This window comes from Saimiri boliviensis, chromosome 5, assembly GCF_048565385.1.
Source record: "Saimiri boliviensis isolate mSaiBol1 chromosome 5, mSaiBol1.pri, whole genome shotgun sequence".
NCBI lineage: Eukaryota > Metazoa > Chordata > Mammalia > Primates > Cebidae > Saimiri > Saimiri boliviensis.
In genome coordinates this window covers 19,789,705-19,807,257 of record NC_133453.1, presented here as the reverse complement: position 1 = coordinate 19,807,257, position 17,553 = coordinate 19,789,705, and the positions used below count along the sequence as shown (strand labels likewise).

The 17,553-nt window shown below is 38.8% G+C and overlaps 1 protein-coding gene across 2 annotated transcripts in view; it reads right to left on the bottom strand.

Annotated features, from left to right (window-relative positions):
* Window positions 1-2,320: 2,320 nt before the first annotated feature.
* Window positions 2,321-17,553, bottom strand: part of EPHA4 (EPH receptor A4) — a 155,151-nt gene continuing 139,918 nt past the window's right edge. The window contains exons 14-18 of one of the 2 annotated variants that reach the window (XM_003925485.4): window positions 17,340-17,489; window positions 13,678-13,871; window positions 10,693-10,848; window positions 9,448-10,364; window positions 2,321-4,830 (exon numbers count right to left, since the gene is read on the bottom strand). In XM_003925485.4, the coding sequence (XP_003925534.1) occupies window positions 10,250-10,364; window positions 10,693-10,848; window positions 13,678-13,871; window positions 17,340-17,489 (615 nt within the window). In that variant the 3' untranslated portion in view covers window positions 2,321-4,830; window positions 9,448-10,249. Of the gene's footprint in view, window positions 4,831-9,447; window positions 10,365-10,663; window positions 10,849-13,677; window positions 13,872-17,339; window positions 17,490-17,553 lie in introns of those variants that run through there. The other variant, XM_010336249.3, reaches the window with a different exon arrangement.

The following is a 17,553-nucleotide window of genomic DNA, read 5'->3' as shown; positions in this document are numbered from 1 at the left end:
TCTGAAGCATCTGGATAAATGAAAATGCAAATACAAACGTTACAGCAAGTCTGAATGTTGTTCGTGCTTCCCAGCATCTCAGGGGAAGTGACCATTTGATGCCTGTGGGAGATCAAACTCAAAGCTTGTAGCTGCACTTGCGTCTACAAGACACTTCCCCTGACATTTTCTAGGTGATGATTTTCCTTTGTACTTATGGTAGAGACTCTCCAGCCACTCAACACTTTCAGTTCCTATTCCTATGCTTACAAGACGACTACATTTCTCAGCCTGCATGGTTATGATTGGTTCATGTGATTGGGTTCTGGCCAATGAGATAAGGGGAGTCGAAATAGAAGCTTTTTCTAAACCAGGTCATAAAGCTTTCAACACAATTGTCCGCATTTTCTTCCCCTTACGTGGTGCCGTTGGTCACATAATGAACATGGCAGCGTTGCAATTGGGAAGGAGCTTGGATCCATGAGTCACTGCATGGAAAACAGTTGCCAGAAAAATCCTCTGGATCTTCGTCACACTGTGAACTAGACTAGAAATAAATTTTGTCTGTGAAGCCACTGAGAATATGGGGTCATTTATTAGAAGCTTGCATTCATTAGCCCAAATAATATGAAATGCTATGTTACACTACACTAAAATTAATCTCAGAATTACTGTTAAGCTTACCTGTGTCTGGACACTGAATGTGGAATAACAGACACTGGAGACTTTGAAAAGCAGGAGGCTGAGAAGGGGCTGAGGGAGGAGAAATTACTCAACAGGTACAATGTACATTCTTTGGCTGATGGTAAAACTAAAAGTTCAAACTTCATCACTATGCAGTATATCTATGTGACAAAACTACATTTTTACTTCTTAAACTTACACATTTAGGCGGGGTGCAGTGGCTCATGACTGTAATCCCAGCACTTCGGGAGACTGAGGCGGGTGGATCACCTGAGGTCAGGAGATTGAGACCAGCTTGACCAACATGGCGAGACCTTGTCTCCTTTAAAAATACAAAAATGAGGTGGGTGTGGTGAGGCATGCCTGTAGTCCCAGCTACTTGGGAGGCTGAGACAGGAGAATCGCTTGAAACCGGGAGGTGGAGGTTGCAGTGAGCTGAGATCACATCACTGCACTTCAGCCTCCATGACAGACCAAGACTCTGTCTCAAAAAAAAAAAAAAAAAAAAAAAAAAAAAAAAAAAAAAATTAAAAAACATTACATGTGGCAATTTTGATATAATCCTAACCAGCTCATTTTAGAACATGCAGGGAAAAACACTTTGTGGGTTGACACTCTGTCTTGCCAAACAAATGAGGGAGAAAATGCCAAACCTAATCTCTTTCAAGTCACAGATATGCAGCCAATTACCATCCATATTAATACAGTTGATTCTAGAGAGCAGCTTAAGTAAGGCATAAACACAAAGTAACCAGACATAATCCAGGTTCTGAAATACTTTTTAAGACCCATGTTGTATAATGTTGCCAGTAACACAAAAGGCACACCCCTGCCCTCTTAAGCCAACTGCTGCTCTTAGGGGCTTTAGCTGAGGTACTAAAATAAAACTTAAACCTGATCAATCAATAGGGACTTCACCCAATTGATAATTTAATGAAATAGCATCACGAACAGAGCATGCATCCTAAAAACCATGGTCCTTAAAATTTTTGTATCCCATAGCAATTTAGAATTTGATGAAATTTTGAAAACCTCCCCATCAAAACACATATGCAAATATAATTGACATTTGCTCAGTCTTAGGGATGCTGTCAGACCTGTTGGAGCACCAGTGTACCCTCGAGGATCCATGGATCCTACCTTGAAAGCAGCTGGCAAGGATGGGTAGCTGGTTGCTTGGATCGGTGATAAGGATTTAAGAGAGGGTATAAAACTGGGAGGGTATTGAAGGGTATTGAAGAAGAAAGTTTGTATCATCAAAAAGGCTACCAAGAATCATCACTATTTGTTGAGTTCTGGCTGGATGTTAGACACTGTGCTAAATGTTTCAATATATTTAATCTTTTTAAAGCTCTTGCATTGTAATTATCATACAAGAAAGGAAATGGGCAGAGAGAAGTTAAGAGACTTGCCCTAGACTATATAATTAGTAAGTGGTGAAGCCTGAATGTCAACCAAAGTCTGTAGTCTTAATTACAATGGTCTAAGTCAGATTTTCAAATGCATTGTTCACAAGGGTGAGGAATCTTTAGAAGATAATAATTTTTAACCTCTAAGTATGTTCAATTGGAATTTAAGATTTTTTTGTTTTAATTAAATGATGAATAATTAATTCATCTAGGCACACCATATATATAGCAAGTTATTGAAAAGACAATTAGATTTCAGGGTTGTATACGGCAACTACTTTATTATTTTCAAATGCAAACTCTTTGCATTTAGTTTGCTATTTTACAATTTTACAAACTAGGTATAAAAGACCATAAATAAATGACATAAGTTATGTGTACCTAAAGTTCATGAAGGGAAGAAAAATACCTTGACAAATTAAAACAAAATAGAAAATCTATGTCTAACTCAAGAAATCGCTCGAATTTTGGAACGTGTGAACCAAACAATGTTCTGTTAATTTCTTTTTCGGTATGAACTAAATTATAATATGCCTTATACATTCTAATTTTAACCACAGTTCTTGCATATTCCAACATACTTAGAGTGATACAAAAAATAAATGCACTCTTCAGTGTGTATCAATGCTTGATGTTGTTTGGAGAATGTTAAATAAGTGAAAATATTGCTTCTAGAACTTTCCTTTACGAGTCAGAATTTAAGTGTCTTCAGACAAATATTGAGGCTACACAGGTGTATGGATTAATACACATATCCTTCACAGATTGAATACAAGAGTTCTCGGAACACACACACCAGCAGTGTAGTGAGCACAACCTTTCTTTAAAATAAGAACGTTTTTCAACACACCAAAACATTCCATTCGTAAGATTGCTAAAAAATAACTTGGGGCCTACATACACAAGGTGAAGCTACTTGATTTGGTGCAGGGGAGTAGCATCCCACTACTCTACAGATCAGCCCGTGAGTTAGCATTGGAGCTGACTCGGCCAGCGCTTGCTCAAGGGCTAGACCCAGACCCTGAAAGTTGGCCTCCTACTCTTACCTCTGGAAAAGATGATCTGCTCAGAGATTCAACCTCATTTCTTTATACATATTTTTCAGGCATCAATGCATAGGCACATCCCTTAAAAAATATATTAAAGTCCCCAAAAAGGGTTGAATTAACTTTGTCACTCTGGCATAGAATACAATGCCACACACCCTGTCAGAATGTAATAAATATTTATCGATGATTTTCTCTACTTATTCAACAATAAATGGTTCAGAATCTTTTTTTTTTCCTCATTTTTCCCTGATTTGATGTTATAGCTTATATAAATGGCCACAGTTTCTGCAACCATAGCTTAGGATAAGCAAGGCAGCCACTCAGATTATGAAAAATGGCAGTAAGTTGGCTGGAGTTTGGTATACGTATCATAGATCAATATTGAATCTTCACACTCCGGAGCTCTGATTCTAGAAGGCTGATGCTCTTGTGAGGGCAATAGGAGTTAGCTACATATTAATTACTGTAGAACCTTCCTGGTAATTTGGGAATCTGAAATTGCCTGAGGCCATTTCATCCCAACTACCTTAACCTCAAGAGTCACTGGCATGTATTTTTCTGTGATATTGGGAGACAAAGTATTAATCCAGGACACATCATCTCAAAGCTGACACACATATCTACGTTCATCTCCAAAAGTATATGAATTGCATATATTTGTTTGCATTCAACAAGTCCATTTATGCAGGAAAACAAAGGCTACTTGTACTCCATTTGGGGTTACCAGACACATTCCATCTCCTTCTCTCTCTCCATCAAGGAACTGATGATTCAGATGAGTTCAATCAGAATTTGTAATTTTGATGATGGGTTGTCACCTGAATGGATTTATATTTTAAATTACTTCACCATTAAGGTGAAAATGCCTCCATCCAAAGCTGTAGAATTCTTATTAAGGTTAGTGTGACAGCTATAAAATACACGTATCGATACAGGACACTGAACATCTCTGGGTTGTCTTTCCAAGGAGATGGTCTCTAGGGTCACTGTATCAGGTGGCTCTTCATCTTGAAACTAGTGGAAAACCAGATCTCTCCAGGTGTAGCATTCCACAACATTCATGGGTAGTTCTAAGCATGAGGCTACACACACATACACACACACAGACATACACGCATACACACACATTCATACCTATGTACACACATCAAAAGAGATAGTCAGCTCATATTTAGTCTAAGAAAAAAATATATTTATATCACTGCAATGGCACACCCTGGGTAAAATGTTACTTCCGCAATGCATATCGTAGGCAGCTCATGGAACTGGCTTTGTTTTGTGTGATTGCACCTGACCTGGTGTCCATAGTAAGACCTGTAGCATTTGGTCACTTGCTGCCACACCAATGCAGCAGTGACATACAGGAATGAAATATGGAAATACATATAAATAAAACAGCAAAGAGTCGGGGGCAAGGGCTCTGCAGAGCTGGTGCTGCGAACAGTGCATTCCTCGGTGCGAGTGGAGAACAGATGCTGAATCGTTAAGTGTTTTGCTGTTTCTTTCACTGGGAAAGGGGATTTGAAAGAGACACATTTATTCTTTTCAGGTATGGGTGTTGTTTCATCAGTCTCTTTGCCCCAGAACCGGCGTAAGTGAAGCAGAAGAAACACATTTAGACGGAACTGAGAAGGGTGTGTTCTGTTTTCTTCCACGGGCTTTGTAATCAACAGGAAGGGCTGTGAGGCCAAGATAGCAGAATCTACTCCCTGTAGATAAAAGAGCAAGACTTTAGACAAAATGCCACCAATACTGCTAGCCAGTTGTCAACCACTATTTTAAGAAATACATAGGTTCATAGAAGTTGATATCGTTCAGTAAAAGTAGTTCGGGGGAAATCACAAATTATATTTTCCTCTTCTGAAAAAATAGCAATTATAATAACAATAACGTTCACTAACAGCTTAATCACAACTCTGCGAGAGGTACTATTCTTATCTCCATTATATGGATGAGGAAAACTGAGGCATAAGGAGGCTAAGTACCCCACCCAGTGCCATACCCCCTAGAGTGGCAAGGCTGGGATTAGACCCCACAAAATCGTCGTCGATATTTATGTTTTAACCACTATGTTGAGCAGCCTGTCTTAGAAATGAAAATCCTGACTTCAGTTCACAATCTGAAGTCAACAATAATGATTGAAAAAATGCAAACTAAGAAGTGAAAAGAAGTGTTTTTCTTAACAAGAGAGTAACTCCTGATAAATAGAAGTACACAATGTAGTGAAAGAACCATGCTCTTTACCTGTAAACAGGCAGGAGGGAGGGAACGTGGGACACATGGAGAGACTTGCTCTGCCAGTGACAGAGGTCTGGGCTCAAGCCTCCTTCTGCATACCAATTCTAATCAGCTGCAGCTTAGAATTCTAGACATCAGCCTGGGATCGAACAAGGCTGGATGCAGCAATGGAATCCTCATGGCTTCTCATTGTCTATATATGTGTCAAATAATCAACTCAAACCAAAGGAAGTAAGTTCCCTTCTTTCATTTGTAACAATCGACTCTCCAGATTACTTATTGGGCTATACTTCCCACCACGGTGGCCATATTTAGCAGCTGGTGGCCTCAAGTGAAAGGCAGTAATGGACACCAAAATGCACTTTTATAGATGATTTTGCCTATTTTATAAAATCACGTTTTGCCTATGTGTACATTTACCGTGTAGAGAAGAATAAAATTTATTTTTTGTGGTAATTGACCATATTTAAAATTGTAGCAAACACTTTATTTGGAGAGACAGAAATAGTTTTCTGGCCAGGTGTTGTAGCTCAAACCTGTAATCCCAACACTTTGGGAGGCCAAGGAGGGAGGACGGCTTGAACCCAAGAATTTGAGACCATCCTGGGCAAAAGAGTAAGAGCCCGTCTTTACAAAAACAAACAAACAAAATAGCCAGGCATGGTTATGCACACCTGTGGTCCCAGCTACTCAGGAGGCTGAGGTGGGAGGATGGCTTTGGCCTGGAAGACACAGGTGGCGGCGAGCAATGAGCGCACCACCGCAATCCAGTGGTGACTGAGTGAGACCCTGTCTCCAAAACACAGAAAGAAACTTTGCTCCTAAGTTATCCAGAGACAAATTGTTATTTAAGCACTTTAAAAGTATAAATGTGGGTTAGGGTATTTGAAGATAACTACCCATATCTTCAAGATAACTACCCATATCTTATTGATGATAACTACCCATACCATCAAGATAACTACCCATATCTTACTGAAGATAACTACCCATATCTTCAAGAAGCCATTTGTTAGCCACTAAGGCTATTTATTTTGACAATAATGTAAACATGAAGGAAAAGGGATCAAATCTACTTTGTAACTATTTCCTCTCTGGAATTCAGTCGATTCCACTGAATATAGTTTTTGAAACCTGAACGTGCAGGGATTTCAGCAGGTGGGCAGGTATTTATGTGAAGAATGAGGAGAACATAAATATGTTCTTAAAACTTCAGAGTGCATTCCATAGCCTGTGGGCATACTAGGTGTGTGATGGTTTCTTTTGCTACTACAAATTCTTAGAGAAAAAATGATCTCACAAACACATGTTGCCTTTCGGTCTGCCAATTCCTTCTCCATTTAAATCTGGATAGTAAGGTATATTACATAAACATATGTGTAATATTAAGTGGGCAGTTTGGGGACTTGGCATGTAGGTGAAAATGACGGAACGTGTGAAGGGAAACGTTCGGGAATGTGAAGGGTTATATCTACGTAATGCCAGAATAAGAGTTGAGTGAAGTAAGTCTTCTCACCATTAAATTCAGGCAACTCCTTTATCATGGGAAATTTCTTGAACAGAGACCAGACAAAGCATGTGGACTATGTAGCGTCATGAGTTAAGGAGAATTCATTGTGACTAAATAAACAAAGGCTTGTTCCTTTGAGTCAGTCGTGAAGACATCAAAATGTCTTTACCATCCAGTTCTTTTCATTGCAATAGAATTGAACTTGTGTGTATCACTGTCTTTCCCATTATAAAATAATAGTTTTATAAACGTCAAGGCTAAATAACGCATGTTTATCCTGCCAGCATAACCTGATAGGTCTACCACCATTGTATAAATATGCATTTACTCCCCAAACTCTCGTAAATCCATTTAAAGTGATGAAGCTTCACTGCATGCCCCTCCTACCACTGAACTTCATTTCACCCCACTCTGGCATGTTGTAATAAAACATTTGGGATCACAAGTGAAAGACAGATGAATAAGACTTGGACAAGGTTGGAGGAAGAAGTGCACCTTTCTTCTGTGGCGCTTACCATGTTTTACTTAAGAGTGTTTCATACACACTTGCAACAACACCATGCATTAGGAAAGGTGTTATTATTAAGGTATCATTATCTCTCTAATTTCCAGGTGGAGGAACTGAGCTATAAATGAAAAGTGGAGTGAATTTCCCAGTGTCAACATTTCAGTTGGCTTTAGAATCCATAGCTGTCCGGATGCCAGAGTCTGGCTCTGCGCCCTGGGAAACAATGCTTCATTCCTATTGTTCTCACATTTCTCTTCTAAAACTTCACGGAGGCCGTGGAGAAAGGTAACACTTTTACTCTTGCTGGGTATTATTTTAGGCACTTGAAAAGTCCTTTTTTGGCCTTTCCATTGGCCTTCACTCTAACGTATGCATATGGTAAAATTTTTAAGATTCAGAAGGCGACCTTTGAGTAAAGTAAGATTTCATACTTCACCTCTCTTTTGATCCTTCCCTGATTACTTCATTTACAGAAATACCTGCTGAGCAGGAACAAAACAACACCAGCATAGTATATAATGTTAATTTGTTAGGCTATTTCAAAATGGATATATTCTCTTTTGAAATGGTCTGCTTTTCATATGTTCAGTGTTTAGAAAATATCTTAAGTTGTTGACTTTAAGAAAAAAAAACTTTTAATTATTCAACGTATGCAAGGTAACATTTTGTTGTTAGTTAAAATATAATGCCAGTTGGGCACGTTGGCTCATGTCTGTAATCCTGGCACTTTGGGAAGCCGAAGCAGGTGGATTGCCTGAGGTCACGAGTTCAAGACCAACCTGGCCAACATGGTGAAACCCTGTCTCTACTAAAATACAAAAATTAGTCGGGCGTGGGTTGTGAGTGCCTATAATCCCAGCTACTCGGGAGGCTGAGGCAGAATTGCTTATGCCCAAGAGGCCGAGGGTGCAGTGAGCCAAGATTGCATCACTGCACTCCAGCCTGGGCAATAGAGTGAGACTGTCTCAAAATAATAATAAGAATTTTTTAAATAAAGTAAGCAAAAAAAAAAAAAAGTCCTACATGTGTTAGCTTTTAACATGAATATCCAGAACTCCAGGCCTCTGCAAAAGTGGTGATAAAACAGAAATCATTGGAGCAGTTTTAAAAACAAATTTAACATTCCTCTGAACAGAAAAGCTTTTACAACTAATGTTGCAAAAAAGGTTTTTACTAAACTGTCATGATTTGACAGCATCAAATTTAACATTCCTTGTTCTATAAGAAATAGCTTTCAGGATAAAACCAAGGGGAACGAAAGGTCATTAAAATCAGCCAAACTCTTGTTTGAAAGTGATGAAAATGAAATAACTAAAAAAACAAAACAAAAAAAAAAGAGAGAGAGAGAGAGAGAAAGAAAAGTTAAAATGTGTCCAGTCCAAAGTTATGTCCTTTGCTTTTAGGAATGAACAAACTCAATGTGGGATGTAAAAATAGGAGCGTTGAAAGCTAATAGGCTTATGAATGAATGGTGTATTTTTCAGCAGGTCAGCTTTCTGATCACAAGGAAGCCGAGGTGAGTTCCAAGTCTCACCACTGACATCTTGGTAAATCTTCTTTGTGTGGCCCTGTATGGGTCAGACCTTCCTAGCGCAGGACAGAAAACGAGGCTAACGGAAAAGTCTCCCCAGTACTTCTTCATCAAGATAAAGTCTCCAAAGGACGGGACCCATGGCCCAAAAAGGACAGAAATGCTCCTGTGCTTGCTGCCTGGTGCCCAGAAGATAGTAAGTTTGTGTACCATGAATTAATGGCACCAAAGGACAGGAGCCCTTTGTGAAGGAGAGCAACAGCCAGCAGCCAGCAAGATTACAGGATCATCCCTCTGAGCAGCCTGACCTCATCTAGTTCCTTTATCACTTCTCCCTGGAAGAATCGCAGGGAAACTGTACTGTGTTTGGTCTCTCTCTCTCACTGTCAGTAAAAGGACTGAAATCGTGAAAAACACCAACACAATCCGAGATACATGAAAGACTATTTTTCTGTTTTCAGTATTTCGAATGAGATCGAGTTGAAAACACAAAGTAAGTTTCCAGTGGAGAAAGATTCATTCTTGGTTTTTGGACTTACCTTGCAGATTTGGGGTTGCTTCTTTAGAGGGAAGTGTGAAGTTCCCTATTCAAGATTGTCACAGCCCACTATCCATAAGGTAGTTATGACAAGTTCGTAGAGTCCCAAAATAAGACTTTATATGGCACAGCCTCAGGCCCAAAGAAGCAGACCTCATTTGTCCAGTTAGGGGTTATGGGGCTTGGGGTTTTGAATATATATTTTTAAATCCACTTTCCCTTTCTTTCCAGCCCCCGGGTCATAGGAATCTACCAGGTGGCTTGAGCACTGAAGAGGCAACACTATCAGCCACGTTGCTTTCTCCTAGGATTTTTTTTTCCTCATGGTATGAACCAAGCCCTAAAAACCACAACCAAGTCCTTAAAAAAATGTTCCTGGGCATGGTCTCCATTCCAGTGAAAGAGAGATGACGGTAATTTATGCCACAAACGAAATACAATGGTTGTAATTCCAAATGGAGAGAGAATCAGGGATGTCTCAGAAGCTCAGTGTCCGGCAGCAAGTACAGCATCAAAACTCGGAGGCAGTGTTCTATTTCTATAGGTACATGTATTTTACAGACTGGTGATGAACAGAAAAGTACTTCTGAGAAAAGATTTGTTCCAGGTCTAATTCAAATGACCGGCAGTCATTTCTGTAAGCCCCACAGTTTCAGCAATCTGTACACCAAGCAATGCTGCAGATATTTTTATTTCTTTAATTTCAGAGGGCGAAGACGAAGTAAAAAAAGTGCAGTTCTTCAATTAAAGTGCATGGATGAGGTAAACTAATTTCAAGAGTTCTGAGTTTATTCAGTACTGGCTCAGACAGGAACCATTCTGCCGTGTATCTGCTGCATTTGGGTTCGCATTGCCTGGACACTGCTCAAAATCTTATTCTGGTGTGTGATGGCTGTGATACCAATTCTTGCCAGGTCCCTGTACATAGGGCGACAAAAGAGGAACAGAAAAAGTCATGGGGGCTGCCAATCTCTTTTCTCGGGCTTCATGCAGACACACATTTGAATCAGCCACAATTAATACAGCACAACAAGGCAGGTGTATTAAAATGTTTAAGCAATTTAATGCAACAATGTAGATACTTTATAGAGGCTGTGTAAAATTATACTCAATCAAAATGAGAGGCATTCCAGTTTTTTTTTCTTTTTTTAAATGAGTAGGATGATTATGCAGCTCAAAGCAAAAGAAAAAGAAAATACTATTAAATCTAGATTTACCCTTTGGTGTTACATCGTTGAGTACTTACTCCTGGTTCACGTGCACCACAGCCTCTAGGGTGGTATAACCAGCAGCTGTGAAGTTATCCTTATACCGGTCCATTTTAATGGCCTGGAGCCAATCGCCCACTGATACCACAGCAGAGAATTCAGGGGAGCTTGGATCCAACAAGGCAGTGTTAGGTCTAGAAACAGAACAAGAAGGTATAAGCAGAATGGAGCTACCAGTGAGACAGGAAGACTCCGAAATCAGATTGCCCAAAATAGGCAAGGAGAACTGAAAAGCTAAGAGAACGTTTTACATGGAACCAATGTTGTTAAATGTAACCATGCCATATTTTGCTCTTAATTTCACAAAGCTGCTACAGCATGTATCAATCATCCTATTTGTTCTTAATTCTATTTCCTGCACTTGTTTTATGTGGCACTCTGAGGGCATTCATGCTCATAGCAGGTCTTTTAACACCCAAGCCTGAGGTGAAGACTGGGAGAGCCCTCATGGCTGAAACCTGTTCAGTCTTTGCAGAAGGGGTCCAGTCCCTGCCAGCACTGAATATTACAGACTTTGGTTCAGCAACTATGGAAACTCTAGTGAAGTATAAGTAAGGAAAATCGCGAGCTTGCAACCTGCCAGACTGGATGGAAGCAGAGAAAACAGCAAGAATTCAAGTCCAGCATGCTTCCAGCCAGGTCTGCAGGCAGGCTTGGGGCATTCAAACAAACCTGGGACAGCAGGGAGTTAATCCCCTCTTTAATCAACCCATGCTTGACCAGCACGAGTGCCAAGGCTGGCAGAAGAATGGCCACTTTGATCATTGTTTGGCTTGTGGAATGTGCTTCTCGTAGTCCCTTGCTGGGGTTCCTAAATAATGATTTCAACAAATTCAAAGCACTTCTTATTAACTTATTTATTAGTTTACTCATTTCTTAGGCCAGGTGTTTTCTATTAGGTCACTGTCGTGAGCAGCTACAGGCAGGAATTCTGCCTTTCCTAATGACATTGACATATAAAAAAATCACTTACTAATAAAAACTATTAAGAGAATTATAGTTAGTCATCTTCATCATCCAGTTGCTTAATAATCATAGAGTAGACCTTCATGGGGGTATTTATACTACCTTTACTATAATAACCTGTAGAGAAATACTGCTACTTGTTAAATCATATTTTTTGAACTACTGTTTTCTTTAAAAATTACAGTAACTATTTGATCTTAACATTTTGACCTGATTTTCAAGGTGATACTATGTTTAAGTACAAATGTTTAAATCAGAATTATATCATTACTACTAAATTTTCAGCCAAAAACCCTTTCCTTATAAAAACAAAATTAAGTTGATATAATACCTTAATTAATTTCTAAAAAGCAGAATTAATCCAATTCCATTTTAAAATTTTTCCTTTTTATCTAAATTGACTTGTATTATTTCTTTTTTACATAAATATTTTGACAAACATTTGTTTTATCAATCAGTTTTGTGTTCAAATAATACTTTGCCATTGTAACCTTTCTTTTGTGTCCATTATTTCAATTAAGTTGGATTTTCTGAGTAAAATTCTGTAAATGTTTACAGCAAAAATAATAAAAATTAATTACTCTCTGAATTTTGAGTCAATAACAAATGTTACCACATAGAATTTTGGATATTCAATTGAGTGTGGATGTAGAGCAATATTTGTTATTAGACAAAGGCAATAAATTTGCATTTACTTCTGACTTTAAGCTAAAAGCATTAATGAGGAAAGTGTAGGCTCTGAGCACTGACAAGGTCAAAATGACCTTACGATGAAAATATCTTCACCTATTCTAAGGGTTGTTCTTAAGCTTGTTCTGGAAGTCTTTGTGCTCTTGGTGGTACACTGACATTAGCCTAATTTTGTGCTGAGTCACATACCATGTTATACACCTCTCATTATCAGCAAGCCATAATAAGCTTCAAGGCTATTTAAGTACCTTCAGTGAACAGAATTTAGACCCGATAATAGTGTATCTAATACCTCGACTTGTTCCGTACTTTGCGGCAAAGCAGATGCTATGTAGTAATAGTGGCTGAATGACTTATGCTAACAGAAAAAGCACCAAACACCGGAAAACTGGCCTTGAGTGGACCCTCAGACAAAATACATAGGCTCTGGTGCTACAGATCTAAAAGGTGGAAGAGGTTTTATCTTGAAATTGAAGAAGTCAGTTAGATCTGGAAAGGAGGCCTTATAGTCATCTATTTCACCCTCTTGGAGAACAGAAGAACAAGAAATAGCCACAATACTAGAAAACTTTTTTTTTTTTTTAAGTTTCACTAGTGACCAAGTGGCAGGGATGAAATGTTAATTCACTCCTTTTCAGTGATACTTGAAAAGAGCTAGACCACTGAGCTTTTTGTATAGTGGCCGACGACAGGGATTTGAAAACCTGGAGGCGAATGTAGGTTATCTCTACTACCTAGTCCACAGTGCTCTGTTTTTCATGTAACGTGTATTCCTTCTCTCCTCGGATGTCCAGGCAAAGTTTTCAGGAGAAAGATGGGAGGAGAACACCATAAGGCCTGCAAAGACTGGAAGGGCTTGAATATTGCAAATGTCCTGTTTTTAACATGGGATCATGATGAAACAGAAGCCTGTGAGAAGCTCAGACTATTCCAATGTTCCTGCCCCATTTCAAAATATAACAGCTACTGATCCGAACGTCTTCTAAAAGTACATTTCATCCCTCTTCCTAAATTTCAGGTCTGGAATCCTAAAATAGGGACTTCTGTTATTTCTTTGCTATTATTATTTATTACTATTATTTAAATGTTTTCCTTATAACTATGTGATGCCTGACGGGCATTGGGCTCATTCAAAATGCTGAACAGAACTACCTTAAATACTCTACTAATTGAGAAAGAAGCCACCCAGGTTGCAGAGAGCCCTGAAGTGGCCTCTGATGAAAAGACAGGAATTTAAGTGAGTCACCACTTGCCTGCCTCCTCTAATGTGTTTTTTCATACATCACTATTAAGTAAGCATGGCTGACCTGGAGCTCTCCGTCCCCGTCCTCTTCAAGCTGTTGGGGTTGCGGATGAGTTTGTCCAACATGTTGACAATCTGCCCAAATTTAGGCCTGTCGCTTCTCTCCTTCTGCCAGCAGTCTAGCATCAGCTGGTGGAGTGCAATGGGGCAGTCCATTGGAGGGGGTAACCGATAGCCTTCCTCAATGGCTTTAATCACCTATGGAAGACAACAAGATGGTACATTATGCTGCCAGGCAAGCTGCTGTTTGAGGTTCACCCTTCTGACTGGCATACTTCTTGTATATGAAGCTGCCAGCAAGCTTGAGTCTGGGAACAGCTCCAACTGCTTCACATAAGCCAAAGCTGGACCTGAGTATTGCTGGCAACAGGAGACGGAAGCCAGCTGTTGCTATGAGGTGTACTCTAAAGGGAAGACGCATCTATGTTCCAAAGTGGCTAGAGCCCCATTAGATCAGCAATGTGGTATCAGTTTTGGTGATGGCCCTCAGAGATCACATGGCCCTGCTTCCCGCCCCCAGTCCCCTGCCTCCCTTCGGTCTACTATTCAGCATCAGCACACCTAAACACTTTTAGCAAAAGAGACTCTGACTTAGTAGTGCTAAAGACTTCCCTTGGGAAGCAATTAATAGCTGTCTCCAAAATGGAATTTTCTTCGCATCCTTCTAAGCCCCTGTCCTCTATTTACATAGACAGCTAGTAGGTCAACACCAGAGCCCAAGTCCAGATGCCCAGCCATTTTTTTCTTTTGGATTACTCTACCCTTAGACACCAATTCTGCATTTCATTCCTGGGCTCAGTTGGCTGTTAGTCAACCCTGTTAAAGGTGCTGGTATGTAACTTTTTTTAAAAAAAGTAAAAAACAATTAAAAAAATTCCTTTTTTGGGGGCATTTACATTTTAAAGGAGACCATCTCACATCTAAGGAAAGAAGTTATCATGGTAGATGATAACTGTCTTATTGCCCATGACCATCCACAGTGGTCTCCTTGCCTAGTAAGTCATACATAACTCATTCAGCAGTCTCTTTGCTAATTCTAATTTTCCTACTCTGTCTTCACAGGCATTACATTATTTTCTCACAGACTTTTCTCTGACATCCTCAGTATAAATTCCAATAAAGTGATATGGTAGGACATGCCGAATTTATAGAGGGGAATCACTTCACAGTTTTTTGGCTACTCATTATCTTTGTTTATGGGTATCCTCTGAGATTCTGGAGGCGATTTTGTTTGTTTTGGAGTCTAAAAGTTTTATTTGCTTTAAATCACTCCATTTATTTTTCTTTCTATTAAAATGATCGCTGCCAGGGAAACAACCAGTGGTTGAGCCATCCCAATGACCCCATTGGATTTACCCTGTGATGGTTCTATTGCCTGCTTAGAAATTAGCCTTCAACAGAAAAGAGTCTGTTGGGTCCAGTGTCTCTGGATTAGTATGACTGTGGGCTTTTTATCAAGCACACTGTTTCAGTTTAACAAATTATCTTGTGATTTATTAAACCCTCTGATCCTTTTTCTCCTATGTATTTGGCCAACATCATGTATCAGTATTACCTATTTTTCTTAGTAAAGTAGACTTCTCTATGCTGTCCTACTGAACCTTATTCTATTTGTTTCTAGCAATTACACTAGGTCAGTTTGATCACCTGGATTTCTTTTATCTTTCCAGGTGCATGGTGTTGACTCTAGACTTGAGAACATTCGCACTAATTGAGGAAAATGAAAGCAACACTGGGCTCATGCCAGGGGAACATAAATTGTTATAATCCCTTAGACTGATTAATACTCTTTTATAAGGTCACTATCCACTGCCAGCTTGGAAGATGGCTCATAGGTTAGAAAAGCATCTTTTCTCAGTTTACTGCTAAATATTTTGGGGAGCAGAAGATTAAACCAAACAAAAAGCTTGCTAAGTTTGACATATTTTCAAGTTACTTTCACTCCATTTACCATAATATGCCGGATTAATTTTATGCATCAAAGTAATTCTCCAGACACATTTCCTATTGATTCCTGTTCTACATAGAATACAACACAGGGGCAAACAGTAGAACAATATTATTTGTGAATGAGAAATGGCTTCAGATGCCTTTTCGTGGATAAAGCTTGAGAACTGACAGTTCAAAACAATAGAATTGTTTTAATATATATAGAAACTGCCAAAATTACAGATCTGAACATATTTAGGATGGAAAATCTGACATCCTTAGATATTCTGCTCTTACAAACCTTTGGCCATGAATTTTAATGGAAGAAAAAGAAAGCTTAAGTATCAAATAATTATGGTAAATACATTTACTATTTGCTCATTTAGGCTTTTTGTCTTTGTCCCTCTGAGAGTCTCTAATCTGAATCCAAACGTGGCTACAAGAAGGTACTAGAAGCTGTCTGCATAGCATAATCACATAAACGATAGATTACATGCTATTCACCTCCATAGTCTTTTTCCAGCCTGTAATTATCTATCACTTAGGCTAGCTGCTTTCTTTCCATCTGCTATGAATCTTCCATTATTAATTCACAGATAATACAGTGTGAACAATTTCATTCCCCTTAATCTGGTTGATCAGCATAGAGAATTCTTTTTGCCCCACCAGATATGGAATGCATCATTTTCTGTATTGCTCTGAACATTCTTTAATGGATAAGGCAACCTGAATCCTATTTCTTAAGTGCACCTGGTTCTTTAACTGTCAAGGCAGGGCAACTTCCTGGTGTTTCAGGAGGACAAGGCAGATGGATAGGTCACATTCCACCACAGAGAGAATTTTTGAAATGAAGTTTCCAAAATATAATTCTAACTGATAGTCTGAAGACCTTGCATTTGTAAGCACTCTGATAATGGTCTACCACATACATAAAAAATTAGGAAAGTTCAAAAAGTGTAGGTGGCCATTTAATTTTGGTATGATTTCCGGTCTTTTCAGAACGAATGTATACTTTTCCAGAATTGGCTAAAACGTATTCTAGGAAGACCCCTTGATCTAGGACTTTCTCTTACCTTTTTTTTTTTTTTTAAACTATCTTTCTCACTGGAGATGTTTGTAATTAAATTCTATTACTCTGGAATCTTATTAGTGTCATTATTGAATCCTTTTCTGAAATTGCAGGCATCGTGGATACTCCCTTACAAAGTAGTCCAGATGGTACATTTAAAGGGATGTGCATAATTTACCAAGGGTCATTGAGTGAAGCTTTATTTTAGAGTCCTCAAGGGGCAAGCTCTTATTACAACGCTGCCAGTTTTAAAATATTCACTAGTTTTCTTTCAATAAACCTTTCATGTCCATTTTCTCCTATGTGAAATTTATTTTTTCATAATCTTTGTATTATGAAAACTTTAAGCTTCTTAAAATTCAAAGTTTAATTTTCTTTCACTATAATTTTAAAGTTCACCAAGTAAAAATACTATCCTATATCGTTTATCTATGAATCTATGTGTGTGTGTCTCTATCTCCTATACCGTACCATGTAGCCATTTAATTCTTGTCCTTGAAATCAACAGTCGTTGGTTATAATGTTGAACTACCTTGCTAGATATATCTGTATTAAGAAATTTGAGTTTAATGTATCATTTCAAACCCCCTGCTCACTCCATCATACAGTAATGCAGAACTTTCTGAATCTCATTGTGAAAAGATATATTGCAGAACATAGAGACTTACATCTTGATTGGACATATCCCAATAGGGCCTCTCTCCGTACGACATCACTTCCCACATAACGATTCCGTAGCTCCATACATCACTGGCTGATGTGAATTTACGATAGGCAATTGCTTCTGGCGCAGTCCACCGGATAGGAATCTTGCCACCCTGCGAACATTTGAGCCATAAGTTATTCCTTAAGTACATCACTGATGTGCCATTTTAGATTCTG